The 22098-nt window shown below is 38.8% G+C and overlaps 1 protein-coding gene across 4 annotated transcripts in view; it reads left to right on the forward strand.

Moving 5' to 3' along the window:
• Window positions 1-16815, forward strand: part of MSRB3 (methionine sulfoxide reductase B3) — a 216117-nt gene extending 199302 nt beyond the window's left edge. For 3 of the 4 annotated variants that reach the window (XM_056798404.1, XM_056798401.1, XM_056798400.1), the window contains one exon: window positions 13134-16815. In XM_056798404.1, coding sequence (XP_056654382.1) covers window positions 13134-13295 — 162 coding nt within the window. In that variant the 3' untranslated portion in view covers window positions 13296-16815. The remainder of the gene's footprint in view (window positions 1-13133) is intronic. The other variant, XR_008912080.1, reaches the window with a different exon arrangement.
• Window positions 16816-22098: the final 5283 nt, after the last annotated feature.

Consider the following 22098-nt stretch of genomic DNA (forward strand, 5'->3'; position numbering starts at 1 on the left):
CAACCAAATAGAACACTTGTCAGTTTCAGAATAGGTGCAGACAGCCCATAATTGTTACACTTTATAGGAAGCAAATAACCAATTATTTAAGGAGCTTATTTTAAAGGAGCAAGTAATGGCTCATGAGATTATTATGAGGCAATTAACAAATGTAGGCCATAGTTTATGAAATTTGATGTTTGAAAAATTTTGGCTAAAAGTTAAAATCGCTATAAAGATCAACTCAATAGGCAGCAAGGTGATGCAGTTGGTAGAGTGTTCTGTCTGGAATCAGGAAGACCCAAGTTTCAATGTGTGACATTAGCTGTGTGATCCTGAGCAAGTAGCTTAACCTCAGCTTGTCTCAGTTTCTTCATCTCTAAATGGGGATGTTTCCAGGGTGACCACGAGGATGGAGTGAGATAACATGAAAATCACTCTGTAAACCTTAAAGTGCCAAAGATGTGCTATCTTCTGCAGTAGTGTCCTTGTCATCATCACAGGGGAGAAAAGCCAACACTCAGACAGGTTAATAGATATAGGGACTTTATTCCCCCTCATGCTTTCCCCTTCTCATTAACAACTTAAACAACTTTTAGATTGGGGATCAGAATATATTGTATGGTACAGCAAAGAGTTTACTAATGAATTATTCTCTTGAGAATTCTTTCCATAATGAACTGGAGGAATTCCATGTGAACTGGAAGGACCTCCAGGAATTGATGTAGAGCAAAAGGAGCAGAACCAGGAAAACATTGTACACAGAGACTGATACACTGTGGCACAACCGAATGTAATGGACTTCTCCATTAGTGTCAATGCAATGTCCCTGAACAATTCTGAGGGACTTATGAGAAAGAACACTATCCACATTCAGAGGAAGAACTGTGGGAGTAGAAACACAGAAGAAAAACAAATGCTTGATCAAATGGTACAATAAGGATATGATTGGGGATGTAGACTCTAAATGATCACTCTAGTGTGAATATCAATAATATGAAAAAAGGAATTCTTTTCACTTATCACATTATACATGATTGTAGCATAGTCAATCTTGGATAGCATGCAGCAGAGATGAAAAGCAAATTCGCTCAGTGCCCAGCTTACTCCATCTTAGACTTCTAGTTACTGTGCTTCTAGAAGAAATTCTTGAATGTCTTTCTAGTTTAATTGCTGTCATAAAAAGCTTTCCTTTAATTTCAGAATATGTATTTCCCTGTAGGCAAGCTGTGAGTCAGGCATATGCATGAGAATGTTCTTTATTTGGATCTATTTTTACTCAAACTGAAATTGAAGAGAGAATTTGTGAGATTTCTGAGGGCAGAGAATGTGCTTTTCTGAATCTCCTCCCACTTAGCCCAGTGCCTGGCACAAGGCAAGTGCTTAATAGACATTTACTGAATGATAATATATAAATGAGATAAGCCAGAAGCAACAAGCCAGAAAGAGGACCCAGGAAGACCTGAGTTCAAGTCCTATTTTTGACACATACTGGCTCTGTGAACTTGGGCAATTCAAACCTCTGACTCTTAAGCTTCAGAGAAGGTAGAAAGAATTCCATCTCGTAGTTTCAAATACTAAATAAATCACGGTTCTAGTCCTTTCCTCTATTCTTATAGTTGAAAGTGAATAGAGATACAAAAAGAAGATACAAAGAGCTTTCTAAGTAATCTCCTAATGACTTGAGAAAGTTACCTTTGAGCAATAGCTAGGACTCTGGGTGAAACTTGATTAACATAATAATAAAATCTAAAGGAAAGTAAAGCTTTAGATATCTATTATCATTACTTAAATATTTTTATTATTATTAAGAATAGCTAGTATTTATATAGAACTGTAAGGTGAGCAAAGTACTTGAGGCAAATTTGGATTGTGAGTTACCTGATATCACACAGCTAGTCAGTGTCTAAGGCTGGGTATAATCTCAGGTTTTCTGGAATCCAAGTTGTGTGCTCTATCCAATGTACTACCCAACTGCCTTAAAACAACAGTGACAATGATGAAAACAACAAAATCATCACAGAACAGTTATTTATACCGAAGTCTGGGCTTTCTTCCTGCCAAGTATATAAACTTTTCACATAATATCCTTTCAAATATTGGAAGACAGCTATTAGGTTTCTCTTAACTCTTCTCTTTCCTACACCAAATGCTCTATTTCTACAATAAAATTCATATTATGTGCTTTTGAATCACTTCATCCTTCTCCCTCCTCTGGATTTACTCTAGCTTCTTAATGTTCTTCCTAAAATATGCTGCTCAGAGTTGAACAAAGAATTCCTACTGTGATCTGACTAGGACTGAATACTATTGAAGTAGGAATTCTCTTGTTCTGGTTCTAATGTTTCTCATAGGGTAGCCTAAGATCCCATTAGTTTTTCTGGCATCCATGTTACATGTATTGTTTACTCCTATGGGGCTTGCTAGTCACCAAATTCTAGTTTTTTACTTTCTTCTAACACATGCTGTCTAGTCATAACTCCCATACTGGTCTAAGCATTTAATATTTTGAATATAAGTATTGATGTTTATACTTAACACTACTAAATTTTATCTTATCATTCTAACCTATCAAAATTCTTTTGGATCATTAATATGCCATTCACAAATGTCATCTTTTTTCCAACCTTCATGTTATGTACAAATTTGATGAATTGCTTTTGTGCAAAATGCTTATAAAGCTGTTGGACAGCTCCTAGCTAAGGCCAGATCCTTAGGTTACTCTATCAAATGCTACTTCCCATCAACATTAATTCATTGAGTCTGGATATTCACCCAATTCTAAATTCACTTAAATATATCATGGGAGACACTGTCAGTTATATGTGTATATATATATATATATATATATATATATATATATATATATATATATATATATATATATATTCCTTAATAGAGAACAGCTAGGTGGCTCAGTGGATTGAGATCCAGGTCTAGAAATGGGAGGTCCTGGGTTCAAATATAGCGTTGGCCACTTCCTATTTGTTTTTTTTACCCTTAGCTTCCATCTTAGAATCAGTGCTGTGTATTAGTTCCAAGGCAGAGGAGAGATAAGGGCTAGGCAATGGAGGGTTAAGTGACTTGCTCAAGGTCACATAGCTAGAAAGTGTCTGAGGACCTCCCATCTCCTGGCTTGGGGCTCAATCCACTGAGGCACCCAGAAACTCCTACTGTCAGTTATTTTACTAGAATCTGGATAATCCAAATCTACATAATTCTAATCTGATAAAAAAGGAATGAGGTTCATCTGGCTAGTCTTGTTGAATGAACTATTTTGGAAGTTCTTACTGATCACTACTTTTCTTTCTTGGAGCCCAGATTTTATTACTGTTGTTGGCAACTATGTGGCACAATGGAGAGAATGCCAGACCTGGAGTTAAGAAGACCTGAGTCCAAATCTAGCCTTAGATACTTTATTGTTTGATCTTGGGCAGGTCACTTAACTTGTTTGCCTCAGTTTTCTCATCTGTAAAATGAGCTGGAGAAGGAAATGGCCAATCTCTCTATCTCTGCCAGAAAAACCCCAGGTAAGGTCACAAGGTGTCTGACATGACTGAAAAATGACTCAACAAGTACTAACCTATTTTTAAAAGACTTGCCCATCATTTGAGAGACTTCTCAATTCAATCTAATGATTGAAAGTCAGATCTAAACCTCTCAGTCCAGTGGCATGTTGGCCATGCCATTATTGCTCAGATCTCTTCTTCAGTGACCCTTGTGTTGTGGCTCATAAGCCATACTCACCCTAACTCTGGACCACACAAGTTATATAGGAGATCACAGACATACCATAGGTGTTCCAGCATGACTTTCCTGGTGGCCTAGCAGCCAGAACTATGCTTTCTGACCCAGGGGAAGACAAGAGTAGGGAACCCATGCCTCCATAGTGTAAAGATTAAAATTTAGGGGAGACTGAGGCATCTGAGGCAGGTAGAAATTAGTTTCTCTCTGCAAGGAGTATTATATTTTTTAGAGGTTTATTAAAGGTTAAAGATTAAAGAATATACAAGTAAGAAACATGTGCCTAGGGCAGAGGCCTAGACAAAATAACCTCACATCACGCAAGAGACCGCCTGCTCCAAAACAGAAGTCCAAAAAGAGCCAAGAGAGAGAGAGAGAGCCCTCAAAAGCCTTTGAATCAGCTTAAATACCTTCTCAATCTCGGCCCAGGTGAGATTACAAGGCATTCTGGGGAAGTGGAGCAAAGGCTCATGGGGATTGTAGTCTGTATTCGAGTCTATTTTTTACAATAGACAGACTGTGAAAGGCTTTTAGCTCCTGATTAGACATTGAAACAAAGGGGGGATATATCTCTAAAATGAGATGAAATTTTTGCAGTAGTTTGAAAACGTAAAGGCACAATTTAAATGATTATGATCATTATTATACCTTATTAAAAACAAATTATAATAGTGAAATAGCAGAGTAGTCCTGATCACTGTTTTCCTTTCCTGGAGCCCAGATTTTATGATATACACACAAAGAAATCAATAAACCATTGAGAGAAAATGCTTGGAGCCTCACAAGCTCTATGGTTTGCCTTGGGTCACCTAACCACCCTTGTTATTATTATTCAGTTGCTTTCAAACATATCTGACTACTTTTCACTCTGGAATTTTTTGTTGTTGTCAAAGATACTGGAATGGTTTTCCATTTCCTTCTCCAGCTCATTTTACAGATGAGAAAACTGAGGCAAATAAGGTTAAGTGACTTATCCAGAGTCACACAGCTAGGAAGTGTCTGAAGCCATATTTGAACTCAGAAAGAGTAATCTTCTTGACTCTAGACCATCCACTGTAGTACCTAGTTGCTCTAGGTGATACTATTAGCTCATTATTGTAGTTAACATTTTACTAGTGATTTGGATAAATGCAATTTATCAAATCTGCAGATGACATGAAGATAAGAGTGAGGGCTAAATCTGGAATGGCTAGAATAGTGAATTAAACAACAACAATAATAATAGTTGATGTTTGCATAGCATCATAAAGTTTACAAAGCACATTATATGCATTATGTCATATTATCCTCACAATAAACCAGTGGAATAGGAGCAATTATTATTCTCATTTGACATAAGGAAACAAGCTTTTTCATGTCCATGATTATACAATTTGTAATTGCCACAGGAAGGGAATAAGGGTATCCAACAAACATTTATTAAGTTGCATCATGTGTCAAACACTGTTCTAAGCTCTTTTAAAAATATCATTTCATATTATTCTTACAAGAACCCACCCTGGGAGGTAGGTGCTATTATTATAGTGGTAAAGTGTTTGCCAAAGGTGGCACACCTAGTAAGTGTCTGAGGCCAGATTTGAAACACAGATCTTCTGAACTCTAGACCCAATGCTTTATCCATTGTTCTACTTAGCTATCTCCTCACCCCAAAAAAGTAGAATACGAGCCTTATTTTCTCCTGACTTCAAGTGCCATGGTCAAATCCCAAATTGGACTATTGTGTTCAGTTTTATGTTGGACACTGATAAGTCAGTGAATGCTCAAATAGGATGCCACAGGTCTTTGAGATGATACTTTCTTAGGATTGGCCAAAGGAACTTAAGATAGAGAAGATGCTTCTATGATCTCTCTCTCTCTCTCTGTCTCTCTCTCTGTCTCTCTCTGTCTCTCTCTCTCTCATTTGGTCACCATCTTGTCATTCACATTGTCTATATCCTAGGTCAGAACCTTTGAGGTGACACTTTCTTAGGATTGGCCAAAGGAACTTAAGATAGAAAAGTGCTTCTATAATCTCTCTCTCTCTCTCTCTGTCTCTCTCTCTCTCTGTCTCTCTCTCTGTCTCTCTCTGTCTCTCTCTCTCTCATTTGGTCACCATCTTGTCATTCACATTGTCTATATCCTAGGTCAGAACCTTTGAGGTGACACTTTCTTAGGATTGGCCAAAGGAACTTAAGATAGAAAAGTGCTTCTATAATCTCTCTCTCTCTCTCTCTCTCTCTCTCTCTCTCTCTCTCTCTCTCTCTCTCTCTCTCTCTCTCTCTCTCTCTCTCTGTCATCTGGTCACTACCTTGTCATTCACATTGTCTATATCCTAGGTCAGAACCTTATCTCCTCCCTATTCTACTTAATATTCCTATAAGTGACTTGGATAAAGGCAGAGATGACATACTTACCACTGTGGCAGATGTCCTAAAGGTAGGAGGAATAGCTAAATATTGGATGATAGTGTCAGGGGAACACAGGGCTAGTTTTGATTTGATAAGATTCAATATATTAAAGGAAATGGATTTTTTTTTTGCATGTTGGCTTGGGAGAGGAGAAAGAGTAATGGGTAGAAGTTTCAGAGAGGTAAATTTAGGCTTGATCTCAGGGAACATTTCCTAACAATCAGAGCTATCCAAAAGTCAGCTTAGTTAAGGAGGTAGTTTCCCCTCTAGAGGACTCCAGGCATCAGCTGAATGACCACTTGTGGAATTGGAGGTAGGGCAAGTTTTTGTTCATTTAAAGGTTAAATTGCATGGTCTCCTGAAGTCTTTACTAACTCTACTGTTCTTTGATTTTTTGTTCTTAAAGGATTTGGCATAAGAGAAATGTGGCATACTTTTAAGACAGCCAACTCTAGGAAGGATAACAGAGCAGACAGAGTGTGGTGAAGATTCTTTCCCACCTTTATTATGATGATTGCTAGTTGGAAGAGATGGGGTACCATGCTCAATACAAATTTATATGGAAATCTCTTCAGTATCAGAGCTGAAACCGTTTTCTCCTTACTACTCTATTCAGTGAATTCACTAGTTCATTCCCAAGTTATTCTTTCTAGAATGGAGTTTATCTCAGTCTTAAATGTTTCAAGTGATGGTGGCCCACACACCTTCCCCAGGTTTAGACAATTTCCCAATTCCTTCTTGTTATTGGAGAGTTTTCCTTGATAGGATTGAATTTGCATTTTCCAGTTATTGATAAAACACCCTGCTGTCTCTCTAAGTAATGTGAATAATTAGATGTCATTTTCTCCTCTCTCCTTCTAACCTCAGCCTGCTAAATAAAACCTTTGTCAGGAATTTAAATTCAGAGCAAAAGAGCTAAGACTTGCCCGGTTAAACTAAAGTTCAATGAATGAGTCCCTCCTGGAAGTACTTGAGGAATTCTTTCTTCAGATCAAAATTCTACATCTGGAGCAAATGGGAGACCAATAAATCACTTAACTTTTTATAATAATCTTTAAGGAACCCGTCAGATTCCAGGGTTTACCCAAGTTGGAGGCTATTTATGGCTGCTGTTATTATTACCTGAGTCTCGGGTAGAGTCCCTTAAGTTTCTTTTAGATCATTGTTAATTTGTCCTAAGTCAGCTCCATCAACAGAGAGGCAAATAGGCACCAATATGGAGATTTAAAAAAATTTAAAAGTTTTTTTTTTGTAAAAGAAAAAGTCTTAATATTAATCTTTTGCAGATGACAAGTCATATATTGCTGCTGATTAAAGATATCCATGTGTTACACGAGGGTTTTCAGCTTCACAGCCCATCTCTCTTTTTCTTGATCTTTCACTAAAATTATAAGCTAAACTGGTGACTTCATAATCATTTCCTTGGCAACAGATTGATAGCAAAAGCATAGAGGAAAATGGCTCTTATTTAAACACAAATGTCTTCAGCAACAAGCAGAAAACAGAAAACTACTGGCAAAGTGTATTGCTTTTCTTAAAACAGTTTTCCTCCTCCCAGCCTTCCCCCATGTGCTTGAGTGGAAAAGTGTACCTTTAAAAGTCCTCATCTTCTGGATCAAACACTTAAGAGAAAAAGACAATTACAAAGCTTAAGACATTCTCAGCAGAGCTGGGAGAAAAACCTCTACAGGACAGTTGGAAATACATCAGTGAAGAAATATGCAGGAGTGCTGAATACCCTGTTTGTGTTTCTTCCTCACATAATTGAGAATTGCAGTCAGATTTGGGGGAATTATGTTAAATTTGATGCCTAATGGTTCTCTTTTTCAGGGGGGTCCTTCCTCTTTGATCTCTGCGGCTTTTTGGGTTGCCAGCTTTTCTGGGCAGAAGGCTTAGAAAGAAAAAAAAGGGATCCTTAGGGAATTGGTGATCCCCCCACATACACACACACCCTGTGATGGTGATTTAATGTTTCTTCAGGATAAAGGCACAAGTGTCTGAAGAGTCAGCTCTATATCTATATCTATCTATCTCATAGTTATAAGATTACCTGTAAAATCAATATATACCAGAAGGGTAGGAAAAGGGAAGGAAGAAAGAGAAAGAAAGAATAAAGGGAAGGAAGGAAAGGAAGGAAGAATGGAATGAAGGAAAAAAACAAAAGGAAGAAAGGAAAGAGAAAAGGGAAGGAAGGAAAGAGAAAGAAAGAAAAAAGGGAAGGAAGGAAACAAGGAAAGGAAGAAAGGAAAGAAAGAAGGAAAGAATGAAAGGCAGAAAGGAAGGAAAGAAAGAGAGAAAAAAACATGGAAATGGGTTCTGATCAAGGACACATGTAATACCCAATGAAATTGTGTGTTGGCTGTGGGAAGAGTGGGTGGAGGGGAAGGAGGGAAATAATGTGATTATTTTAACCAAGGAATAATGCTCTAAATTGACTAAATAAACTTACTCAAATGGGAAAAAAAGAGAGAAAAAAGAAAAAAGGGAAGGAAGGAAACAAGGAAAGGAAGAAAGGAAAGAAAGAAGGAAAGCATGAAAGGCAGAAAGGAAGGAAAGAAAGAGAGAAAAAACATGGAAATGGGTTCTGATCAAGGACACATGTAATACCCAATGAAATTGTGTGTTGGCTGCGGGAAGAGTGGGTGGAGGGGAAGGAGGGAAATAATGTGATTATTTTAACCAAGAAATAATGCTCTAAATTGACTAAATAAACTTACTCAAATGGGGGAAAAAGAGAGAAAAAAGAAAAAAGGGAAGGAAGGAAACAAGGAAAGGAAGAAAGGAAAGAAAGAAGGAAAGAATGAAAGGCAGAAAGGAAGGAAAGAAAGAGAGAAAAAACATGGAAATGGGTTCTGATCAAGGACACATGTAATACCCAATGAAATTGTGTGTTGGCTGTGGGAAGAGTGGGTGGAGGGGAAGGAGGGAAATAATGTGATTATTTTAACCAAGGAATAATGCTCTAAATTGACTAAATAAACTTACTCAAATGGGGGAAAAAGAGAGAAAAAAGAAAAAAGGGAAGGAAGGAAACAAGGAAAGGAAGATAGAGAGAAAGAAAGAAAAAAAAAAAGGGAAGAAAGAAAGGAAGAAAGAAAAGAGACCTTCAACAGCACCCTGGAATAAATCATTAGCAGCAGGTTTCAGAGATTTCTTCATCTTGTGGCAACCAGTTTGTTTCAGTTGCAACCAGGTGTGCTGTGCGTTCCCCACATATTGCCTGTTGGCCTGGGCCCTTGCAGCAAACCTCGAAGGCAGCTAAAGAAACAATGCATCACTGACAACTTCCATCCATCATCCCAGTATTCTGCCCAGGATATAAGCAGCAAAGAATGGGCTCCATGTGCGGAAGTTCCCCTCAGGGAGGAACCTTCAGGGCTTATATGCTTTTAAAAGAAATCTGCTAATCGTCTTCTATGGGAGACATACCATAACACAAGCAGCCTTGTGGTGTTAGTCTGCTTTGCAGACAACTGGACTTGGGGGCTTGGAGGAGGAAGAGGCTTAGTATTATGTGGTACAAACATAAATGAACACCAGTCTTTGGTCTGAGACAAATGGGTCCCTCAGCCATCTCAGCCCACTGTGAATCTTCCCAGTCACTTTTATGACTTTTCACTGGAGGCAGACACAAGGCAGTCCATCCCTTTATTTATGATGGTTTCTCAATTTCTGGTGGGTATATTCCATTGTGATCCATTTGCTTGGATGGTTCATAAATTTGGGTGCAAATGATTCCACCTGCCCATAATTCTGTTTGCCTGTTCTTTTGCCTGGAGGAAAAGATAACATACAAATGGCACCCCCTCTGCCCCCCCCCCCAATGTTAAACAGGAAGGCTGTTTCCAGGTTGAGCAGATCCAGTTTTTATAATTTGTGTTTATCAAGCTAAAGTGCACCCCCCCCCCCAATCTGGATTAGGAAATAAAAACCTGAATAATACCTAACTGGTTGAAAGCGCACTTGCATGGGATCTTTGTTCTTAAAGAAATGTAAATAAGAGACTATTTTCCAAATAGCCTCTGTAGATGATTAATTATGGCATCATCATCATTTTGCCCGGAGAGCTAAATTCCCTCTTTAAAAAACTCCGTCTCTGAGACTTTCATGTGAAAGCTTCACCTCTCAGATGTCGAATGATCAAAGTGCTGGAGTTGTGTGTGAGGTCAGTAATTGCACACACACATACTGGTCCCCGAGAGCACCAGTTCCTGTTGGCCTGCACGCGGACTTGCTCATTTGGCAGGCAGAGATGGGTGTTTTCCTGTGTGCACTGGGTAAGCACATGGATTTTGCTGGTGCGTCTCAGCTGCTGATGCCTGAAAATTTGGCCCCGATTGTTTATAGAAATGAAAAGCAATCTGAGCTGTCAACCCTGATATTACCTCAACCTGTATAGAATGTGGTAAAAATAATGCAAGATTTGTTTTTTTTTTCAGTCTGTTTCATATTTTCCAGGCGATAGATCGCATCAATCCAGGGTTCATTTTTAGTTCTTTAATAAGCTGACACAGAAGGATGGGAGGAAAATAGGATGTGCTTTTAACATAGAAGGGGCCACATGTTCAAAATTACTATCTGTGCTATTTATTAATAACCAAGGAAATCTTGAGCACTGAGTTCCAGTACTTTTTGTGAGAGGTTGAAGAGACCTTTGGTCTAGACTCTCCCACCATCCCCATCTACTGTATTCCTCCCACATACACATTTATACAATCCTTGTACTTTTCTTTAAAGCCCTTACCTCTGTCTTAGAATTAATACTTCATACTGGTTCCTAGGGGAAAAGGTGATAAAGGTGAGGAAAAACTATACTTTTTTTCTAAAAGCCCTTATCTCTGTCTTAGAATCAATATTTCATATTGATTCCTAGGAAAAAAAGATGATGAGGGAGAGGAAAATCTTTATTTTTTTCCAAAAGCCCTTACCTCTGTCAGAATCAAAACTTCATATTGATTCCAAGATAAAAGTGTGAAAAGGGCTAGAAAATTGAGATCAAGAGATTTGTCCAGGGTCATACATCTAGGAAGTGTCTGAGGCCAGACTTGAATCCCAATTCTCCCAACTCCAGACCTGGGGCTATATCCACTGCACCACCTAGTGAGTCCCCAAAACCTTATACTTTTCTCTCTATAAGTCTCATATTATTTATTGACCAACCCAAGCACATAGCTATTATCTTTAGGAGTAATAACACCCTTTCATGTGTGTTTTTTCTCAGTCTCAACTATGCAAATTTTTTAGAAAATGTTAACCTCAGTCTTTTGTGTCTATGTAACAGTTCAATATGGTGGCAAAAACTGGTTCCAATGTTTGTCTGTGGTATACTAATGTCTGTACTTTATTCATGCCCTTGGTGAGAAAGGGATGGGGAGTGGTAGGTGTGACATAACACTGGCATCTTGTGGAGATTTATCCACCACTGTCTTAAGTGGTGTCTTAAGTGTCTTAAGACCTTTCTCTAATTGGAGAACATCCTCATAGCCCTAGTCTTTGGGGGTAACCCCTGTAAGATAAAGTTTTTGTAATATGTATTGAATGAAATCTATATCAGACTATTTGCCACCTTCAGGAGGGAGGGGACTAAGGAAAGGAAGAGAGCAAGAGAGGGAGGAAGAAAGTCTGAATCCTAAAATGTCAGAAAATGATTGTCAAAAATTGTGTATATGTAACTGAAAAAAATTTGAAAAATATACTTTCAAATTTGGATTTCTTTTAATAGCCATTAAAAGTATCTCTTCATATTGCTCTTGTACTCTGGCTCCCTTTTGCCTTTCCTCAATTATTTGTCAGATATTTGTCAGAAGCAGGAACTTTGGGGCAGCCAGGGTAGAGCAATGGATAGAGTGCTGGGCGCCAGGAAGTCAGGAAGATTCATCTTCATGAGTTCAAATCTGACCTTAGACACTTACAAGCTGTGTAACCCTGGACAAGACCCTTAACCCTATTTGCCTCAGTTTCTTCATCTATAAAATGATCCAGAGAAGGAAATGGCAAACCACTCCAGCATCATTGCCAAGAACACCTCAATAGGGTCACAAAGAATAAGACATGACTGAAATGACTGAGTAACAGCATGCATAGTCTTTAGCTGGCAAGCTTACTTCCTCTCTGGAACCTTATCCCCATCCTCTCTGGAATCCCTGATCCTCATCCCTCCAGTTCCTACAGGTAAAAGAGCTCATGTCCCCTATTGTCAGCCAGGGAAGGGATCATGCAAGCCTGAGCCTTTTCCATTGGCTACCCTTGGAGTCCAGTGACCATAACACATAAATCCACCAAGCCTCTCCATTGCTTTTCTGGGTACTGAGAACTTCCAATGCTTGTCTGATGTTAAGTTTTACTGCCCATGAAAGCAAACATCACCTCCGTCATGGCCAGTTAAACAGTATCTTTTACAGTGGATTTTTGCATATCTGAAACCCACCCATCCAAAGCCAAAAGTCTTGGGGGGGGGGGGGGGAGGAAGAGATTTTATTCTGCCGTGTTTCTTACAAGGGGGAGATCAAGGGTCAAACTCAATTCATAAAATTACTGCAGTCATTTTCAGCTGGCTGAGAGAATTCACAGATAAAAAAAATACAGTGGCTCATAAATGATTTCTGATATACACAATTCAAGTATTTTTTGCTCTCGGCATGTGGTTGCAACGCCTGCCAGAAACTATCCTCACAACTATTGACAGGTAGATTAGAAATAGTCCAAGATGGTTTCCATCATTCCACTATCATCTAGTCATCCATTTAAGCCATTTGCTAGGAACACAACTGAAAAGCTGCTTTTTCAGGAAAAAAACAAAACCCTTACCTTTTGTATTAGAAACAATACCAAGTACCATGGGCTAGGCAATTGGGGTTAAGTGACTTGCCCAGGGTCACACAGCTAGGAAATATCTGAGGTAAGATTTGAACTCAAGACCTCTTTCTCTAGGCTTAGTGCTCTGTACACTGAGTTACCTAACTGTCTCTCTCAAAGCTTGTTTTGTACAGATTTCTTCCTCACATTTTGATCTTTCTCTTTCAGTGCGGTGCTCATCTTGGGCATGTTTTTGATGATGGGCCTCGACCAACTGGCAAAAGATACTGCATAAATTCCGCTTCCTTGTCCTTCACTCCTGCAGAGAATGGTAATGCCGAAGACAACGGTCTCAGCATCCCTGCCCAAGCTGGCAAAATGGAGCTGTAGGATCAGATTCAATAGGAAACAACGATCTTACCAGTTAGTAGGGGAAAAACAACCAAACTTGTCTATGACTATCTTATTCCATATATGCATATATATTTTTCAAACATAGAAGGGCAGTTTGTGCTATTGATTTTTCCTTTCTCCTCTTCCTTTTTGCTTAAACAGAGAGGTCTTAGCCATGAGTGTATTTTGCTATTGATTATATTCTTAACTATTTGTAAGTAGACTTGGGGAAACGAGATAGCTTTGAGAATGCCTTATCACTAGACACTAGACTTGAGTATCGAGCTGCAATACTTTCTTAAGTGGATTTAAGGACCCTTCCTTCTTTGCATAAGAGGGGAAAGGGTGATTTGGCCTCCAGACTACAAATCAGAGCACTCCGGTGTCAATGCAATTTGAAGAGAACTGAGCCTGGGTAGTGAGTTCAGACCTGTGAGACAGATCTCTTGAAGATAAGGATGGAGTGATGCCTTACCATTCTTGTAGGCTTTGTGGAAAGTTTGAGCTAAGGCAGTTTATTCCCACTAAAAGGGTGTGAAGGTCTAAAGTCTTTCCTTATGTTAAATTGCTGCCAGATCTGAGGGGGTACAGGGTGTACACAGCACTCTGTGGAAGGGACGTAAATATGACCTCACTTCAATGCCTTTATTTTATTTTATTTTCCATTGAAAACATTGGAATGCAAGATTAATGTAAAAATTTGGGCTCCATTTTGCCCAAGGTTCACACTGCAGAACACCTGCCATGGGCTTTTCATAAGTCTTCCCTCCCACACCCAACACCAGCTGCAACTGGAGCAACATTTTGGGAAATTTTGTTTAAATTGTTAAATATTGTTTAAATTAAAATATCACGAATGAGAAGCTTCAAACCAAAATAGGGGGAAGTGGTAGAAAAACTAAGATGATAACCTTCATACATTGAGGAGCTGGGGCACCCTACGAGAGGGTGAAAGACCATTCCAGAAATGTGCAAGTGGGACTTGTGTGATTAAAGCAGGAAGTCAGGAATTAGATGTCTTATAGTCCCATGCTTGCCTTCGTCTGCTGTGTTAAACATTACTCTAATCTGTGCCTGCTCCCCCATAAATGAAATGGGAATTCAAACATTTGTAAAGCACGCTGAAATCCTCAGGGCAAAAGCACTATATTGCTCTATAATTCTTATGAACAATAGTAATACTAGCTAACATTTATGTAGTGCTTTAAGGCTTGCAAAGTGCTTTACATACACTATCTCATTTGAATATCATAACAACCCTGGGAGGTAGGTGCTATTATTATTATTATTATTATCCCAATTTTATAGATGAGGAAACTTGAGACAAAGAAGAGAAGGGTCACACAGCTAGTAAATGGTTAAGGTAAGATTCAAACTCAGGTCTTTCCTGATTCCAAGTTCATCACTCGATTCGCTGTACCACCTCACTGCCTCTAAATATGAGCACTACTATAATATTTTCCATTTTCAAACCAAAACTTGCTGGTCCTAAAAAGCCTCAAAAGTTTCAGGATTGGCCATTGAAATGGAAAGGAGTAGAGAAGAAGAAACAGTAGGGTTAAGAGCCAGAAATTTTTCTTTGTACCAATAGAGGTTGGTATTTATTCTCATGTATTTAGATCTCAACATGTAATCAGATTGGGGATGGAGATTGTACACAATAAGGTTCAAGAAGGAATACAAGTGATATATCAGCCTAGACGTTTGCTGACCAAACCCAGATCTAATTCGTCCCAATAAGTAATTGATAACTGAAATTATAGCTTGGGGTCTTAGTTCTAAATATCAACCCTCTTTCATAAATAATTAAAAGAAGGGAATGGAGAAAATCCTCATAGAAAGTACCGTATTGCCTTTTGAGAACTAAATAAAAGATAAGGAAGGAAATCATTGGAACAATAGAAAAAGAAAACAAGTAAAATTCAAGATGATTTGAGTGCCAATGTGATTACATTAGTGCTCTGAGTTCCTAAAATGCATCTTGAGTCCCTAAAATTCTGCAAAATGGGCTGTATGTATCTCAATAGACCTAGATGGGTTCTCCCCCTCAACCTGGTGGCTGGCCTTCTTCCTCTTGTGCTCTAGAGTACCCAAAGGTCCCTCTTTCCTTCTCAAGGTATAAATCAGGACTCAAATAGACCTGTCTATAGCTGCCTTACCACCTATCCCCATTTGAGAGATATGTTACATTTCGGTCTCCTTGGAGATCTTTCTTTGAGGCTGACCAAAGTCTATGCAGGCATTGCAAATATGCCATATATTCATGAATTCTTTTCTGCTGGTTCCTACTCAGAGTGAAGCCTCACCTTCCCCCAGTCACTCCCTTCATGAGCTATATTCTTGAGGGATCCAAAGAAGGTTCAAGGATCTGGCTAATAAGAAAGATCAAGTGGCTTAACTATAGCTGTTGAGCTCTTCATTGGTCTATTGAAAAACCTACCTAGACTTAACTGGACACTCACCATGGCACTTTAGTAGAAAAGGACAAAGACTTGGGGGGTCTCTCCTCCCCACTAGTTTCTTCAGTGCCATTCCTTCATCGTTGTTTTTGTGAGGCTTAGCATTTCCTGGGAAAAGATTATTCTCTTCCTTTTTTTTTTTACTTCCAGGAAAGTCCATTTTTCTCTCATTGCATTTTCCAACACTGATTTCTAAGAAAAACACCAATGTCCATTAAGAAAAAGTGGGGTCTGTATATGTGTTTTAATTCCATGTTGCATTTGGATTTGTGTTATCATACTTCGGTATATTTCTGTCTTCTGTTAAAAAAGATATTACTGAAACTTCAGCAAGCAATAATGTCAGCTGTCATGCCCTAGATTTATTTTTGTAGGCTATGGAGTGCAGTGAACTGAGTCAATATAGTGAGGAACCTGTGATCTGTGGGAGTTATACCATTTAAAATAGGAAATTCATTGTGCTCTCCTTCCATGCACCACAACATCATGCAGGGCAAGATAGATTTCCTCGTCATGTTGTTAGAAGATGCTGGACCCTGCTCAGATTAAAGAGTGGAAACACTGGTCCACCTGTGCTCACGAGAAAGGGGCTTTGAGAGAGCAATGATAGAAATACTGCCTTATGAGAGCATTTCTACATATTTAACTTTGCACTTCTTTTATGCTTTTAAAATCTGAATCCAAACTATGTAGCGGTTTGAAAGTGTATTTTACAATAGTGTTCCATATTGTTACTCTATTTGAAATGGATTTCTTTCAATATGAATTATTGATAAAACAAGGGGTGGGGGATACAAACTAGGAAAGGGACTGTATCCTCAACTTTGTATCTTCCAGCACCTAGAACAGTGCCTTACACCTAGAAGGCACTCAATAATTATTTGTTGAATTGAACTTGTTGAGTCAGATATTTTTGCCTTAAGTAGCTTTGTAATAACATTTCCCCCTCAAAACACTACAGACTTTTGAAAAAAAATGTTACAAAATGTTCAGTGGAAAAGCTTTTCTTATGCCTCTTGTATTATGAAGTTATGCAATAAAATTTCTTTATAAAGAAATGTTTTCTGCTTTATTTCCTTGAGACCTCTCCCTTTGCCATAGGGCATATACCTGTTGTTAACCGGACTTCAAATATAGTAGTTGGTTGGCATTTGGGGTGGCCTCCAGACGTATGGCTGGAGCAAATAAAATGATCTGTAATTCCTTGCTTGCCCTAGTTCTTAGAAAAATACTTCAGGAAACTAGAGGTGGCACATGACTGCTTTGGGAAAGGTTGAGGCTAAGAATCTCTTAAGTTTGAGATGTCTCAGCTGCAGTAGTACAAAAACCTATGGGATATGCATACTATGTCTGGCATCATTTTGGTGAACCCTAGGGAGTAGGAAGCCAAAAGGCTGCCTAAGTAGGGCTGAAAAGACCCAAGTTCAGAAATGAAGCAGATCAAAGCTTCCATGTTGATCTATAATGGGGTCAGGCCCATGGATGTCTGCTGCATTTCTGGCCAATGTAAAATAGGAAAAACCAGGTTCAAAACAAGCACCCAGAAAAAAAAATACTTCAGAGATGTTAAAAAATGGAGGGAAGAAAGAAATTTACAGATCCACTCAACTTTCACCTTTGCAAAGTCTTCACATGTTTAGCATTGGGCTTTGGGGAATTCTTTCCAGAAAATACTTGGACAGTTTCTAAGAATGACACCAAACCAGTGCCTAGGCTGCTGCTGAAGAATTTGGCTGAAAATTGGACTATTGTCAAGGATTGGTCTCTAAGGTAACAGGTTTGGAATGTTCATTTGGAATTGTTCATCAGATTAACTCGGTTTAAGAATCAGCTCAACAGAAAACATATATTTTAAGAGAGTAGGGAAATGAGGGTGGCCAGTGGTGAGAAACTTGATCTTATTTTCCCCTGGACTTTTGTGATGAAGTCTCTGGAATCTTAAGGGATACTGATAGGACATTTCAGTTTTTCAAGCTTTTCCTTTTGAGAGTGTCCCGCCATCTTTCTAGTCACTCAGGCTTATAATATCACTGTCATCTTTGACTCCCACCTCCGTGTTTTTTCTGCTGGCTGTTCCTCCATGCCTGGAATGCTCTCCCACCTTACCTTCTTCTCTTGGTTTTCCTGGCTTCTTTCAAGGACCAGCTCAAATCTTACCTGTTGTAAGAGGTCTTTCTGGGCTCCCCATCCCAACCCCAATTACCAACCCTACAAGTTAATCTCTCCCCTCTGAAGTTACCTCCTATTTATACTATCTTTATCTTGTATACATTTGTTTATATGTTACTGCCTCCATTAGAATGTGAGCTCTTTAAGGCCAGGGGCCATGTTTTTGGATTGCTTTGTATCTCTACCACCTAGCACAGTGCTTAGTATATAGTGAGGACTTAATAACTGTTTGTAAATTAACTGGCTGGCTAACATCTACAGGCATTTTTATTGGCATTTAGTCTTAAAATAGCTAATAGTTACATATTTCATATAATATGTATATAATTATAATAGAATATAACTAACATTTATATAGTTCTTTAAGTTTGGAAAGTGATTTTTAAAAATATTATTTCATTTTGTTTTCACAAAGGTACGTGCTATTATGATTACGCATGAGGAAAATGGGGCTGAGAGATATTAAATTCTTGTTCATTGCCACACATTAAGTGTCTATGATAGGAGTCAAACTCAGGTCTTCTTGACTCCAAGGCCAACAATCTATCTTCTATATCCTCTAGCAACCCCAGCAGACCTCAGATAACAGATATAACATGTATCTGACTTTTTTTTCCCTTCTGTAGTTTTCTTATTTATACCAATGGTAGAGATGGCTCTAGTTAGTTTACTCAATTGTTATAGCTTTCAGTTACACTCTTGTCTAGCTGTCCACACATTTGTTTCTGTACATCCCTCTAAATCTTATTTATGCTTCTCAGTTGAGTCTAAACCTGTTTGTGGAAAGAAGGGGGCAGTCATTAAATGAAAAGAGGGACGACATAACTAGATCATTCTGGAAATTTCTCTCTTTCTAAAAGTCTAGCATGTCTATAATATCATTCATCTTAGAAATTCCAAGAAGTATGAGTTACCAATTGGTGTGTGTGTGTGTGTGTGTGTTTAATGACCTTTCCATACTATTTGATTTAAGATTTTTCACTGTTTGCAACATTGCTGGTTTTAAAATGCTTAAAAAGATACCCTAATATGACAACAACAGAAAGTAATGAATGCTGGAGACATTAATGCATTACTGGTGGAGTTGTCAATTAATCCAACCATTCTTCAGGGCAATTTGAAACTATGCCCAAAGGGCGATAAAAGACTGTCTGCCCTTTGATCCAACCATAGCACTGCTGGATTTGTACCCCAAAGAGATAAAATAAGGAAAAAAACATGTACAAGAATATTCTTAGCTGTGCTCTTTGTGGTGGCAAAAACTGGAAAATGAGGGGATGCCCTTCAATTGGGGAATGGCTGAACAAATTGTGGTATATGTTGGTGATGGAATACTATTGGGCTAAAAGGAATAATAAAGTGGAGGAATTTCATGGGAACTGTAATGACCTTCAGGAATTGATGCAGAGCGAAAGGAGCTGAACCAGGAGAACATTATACACAGAGACTGATACATTGTGGCACAATCGAATGTAATGGACTTCTCTACTAGCAGCAATGCAATGATCCAGGACAATTCTGAGGGACTTATGAGAAAGAACACTATCCACATCCAGAGGAAGAACTGTGGGAGTGGAAACATAGAAGAAAAACAACTGTTTGATCACATGGGTTGAGGGGGATATGGTTGGGGATGTAGACTCTAAATGAACATCCTGGTGGAAACATCAACAACATAGAGATAGGTTCTGATCAAGGACACATGTAATACCCAGTGGAATTGCATATCAGCTGCGGGAAGGGTGGGGGGAGAAAAGGGAGTAATAGAATATGATTTTTGTAGCTAAGGAACAATGTTTGAAATTGACCAAATTAAAAAAATAAAAAGATACCCTAGACTAAGAACCCTAAAGATAAAAACCTGAACTGAAGATGACTATGGGGACTTATCTAATTTGTAGATCACAGTCCTTCCTCTCACTACCTTAGTCCATTGTGATCTATATTCTTATTTGAACAAGAACCCAATAAGATCTTCAGGATAGGGAAGCAAGGAAGTCCTCTCCATCTCTGCATTTATTTTAAAAGACTACCGAGTACCTAGCACTATATAAGACTAACAATAAGTATTTATTAAGCATCTGGATTATTTAGGTGTGCCAGTGAGGACTGGTGCCTCTGGTATGAAGGCTTGCTAAGTCCTTTTTAGGACTGCTCAATCACCTTTGGGGATCCTCTTGCACTCAACTCTAACATGTAGCTCCAAAGAAGCACAGTGGCCATACCCCAGTAAATCATCTCCACAGATAGTCTAAACCTGATTGAAGGTAACCAAAAGGTCTCAAAACTGTCAGTGAGTTAGGGGGATGTCTACCCCAAGCATGTGAAGACTTTGCTCAGAAGAATGAGCAGATGAGAAAAATTTGTTCCAACAACCATAAAGGTGGCTGAAGCAAGCACTGTGAAATACTTGGTCGGGCACTGAAGATGCCAAATGCCAAGATTATCCATTGAATTCCAGGCCATCACCAGTCATTCTGACTTTTGTCTTGCCCTGGACTTCAATGACTTTGGAAGAGAGAATAAGGCTGATGACTTTGGGCAACTCTTCCTCCCCTAAATTCAATTCAGGAGCAAATCAGGGGGACATTAAATAATCCAGGAGAGATTGGGAATTCCAATTCCAAAGGAACTGAAGTTGTGGCTGTGTGAGCAGAGGTAGTGTATTATATATAAGAGATACAGAAGAATGAGAAACAGTAAGATTTGGCAACTGATGGGATGTATGGATCAAAAGAGGAGTTGAGAATTCTGAGGGCTCAAAGAAATGACTGGTTGTGTCTTTGACAGAAATAAAGAAATTTGGAAGATGGATGTATTTGGCCAATTGTGTTTTGGACATATTGAGCTGAAGATATTTCCAGGTTATCCAGCCTAGAAATATGCTGGATTGAAGCTCAGGGAGATTTTGGAGCCAGATGCATATACCTATGCATCTGCATATAAACTCATGAGAACATTTGAAATTGCCAAGAGAGAGATTGCCTTTGCATTCTAGTTGAGGAGATTAGGTGTATGTTATACAGGGCATTTCCCTTCCTTTCCTTTCCCTTCCCTCATTCATATGGTTGCTGGTTTCAGTATGTACAGCACAACTGATGGGATTTAGCCATAATGCAGCTGAAAATTCCCAAACTCAAGTGATCCAGCAGCCTCAGCCTTCTTGGTAGTAGGAATTATGGGTATAGTTTTGTCTTCAACTACTGTAAATTAATTAGCTTTATTTTACAGGGTAGTTAATAATATTATACTCCTATATTTTTCAGGGCATTACTATGGGAGATTTTCAGTTTTTGGTTTTAGTAGGACTGAATCTAATATCGCAGCTCTAAATACCATGGGAAGAAACAAATATATTTATTCTAGCAAGGAAGAAGTTGGACTGGCTGTAAGGGCCATTTTGGGAAATGTGTGCCTGGCCATTCCTTGGAAACTTTGGGGTCCTCCAGGGACATTGGGGCTTAGAGTTTTGGTTGTAGGAGATGATGAACTCCCTGATTATTTGCAGCATGAATTGACCTACACAGAAGAGAAACTTGCATTTTGGTATTTTGTGGCAAACTCTAGATAGTTCCTTGGTCCTCCCCATGCCTTAATAGCAAAAGAAGAGTCAACTTCTAATTGACTTTTTTTTTAAACATTATTTTATTTGGTCATTTTCATACATTATTCACTGGAAACAAAGATCGTTTTCTTTTCCTCCCCTCCCCCCCCCCCCCCCCCCCCCGCCTTTCCCTCTCCCATAGCCAACGCATGATTCCACTGGTTATCACATGTGTTCTTGACTCGAACCCATTTCCCTGTTGTTGGAATTTGCATTATAGTGTTCATTTAGAGTCTCTCCTCAGTCTTATCTCCTCCAACCCTGTAGTCAAGCTGAGAGGTGGGGGAGAGATGGTTTTTTTCTACCCTGATATCATAGCCACCTCACCAACATGTCAGGTAATGCCAGTAGACTCCACTAGGCAAGCTTACACTTGAGTTCTGTACTACCTGCATTTTTTACTTTGTTTATCACCTAATCTCAAGTGAATGAGTATCTTCTGTAGGACATGTGGATCTAGGCATGAAGGACTCCTTGTGAATTTAACAAATTGGGAGCTTTCTTGAAGAGTGAAATGGACCTTTGTCAAAGGGAGTTTCTTCATCAGAGATGGTTGCTAACAAGAATG

This window comes from Monodelphis domestica, chromosome 5 (genome assembly GCF_027887165.1).
Source record: "Monodelphis domestica isolate mMonDom1 chromosome 5, mMonDom1.pri, whole genome shotgun sequence".
Lineage (NCBI taxonomy): Eukaryota > Metazoa > Chordata > Mammalia > Didelphimorphia > Didelphidae > Monodelphis > Monodelphis domestica.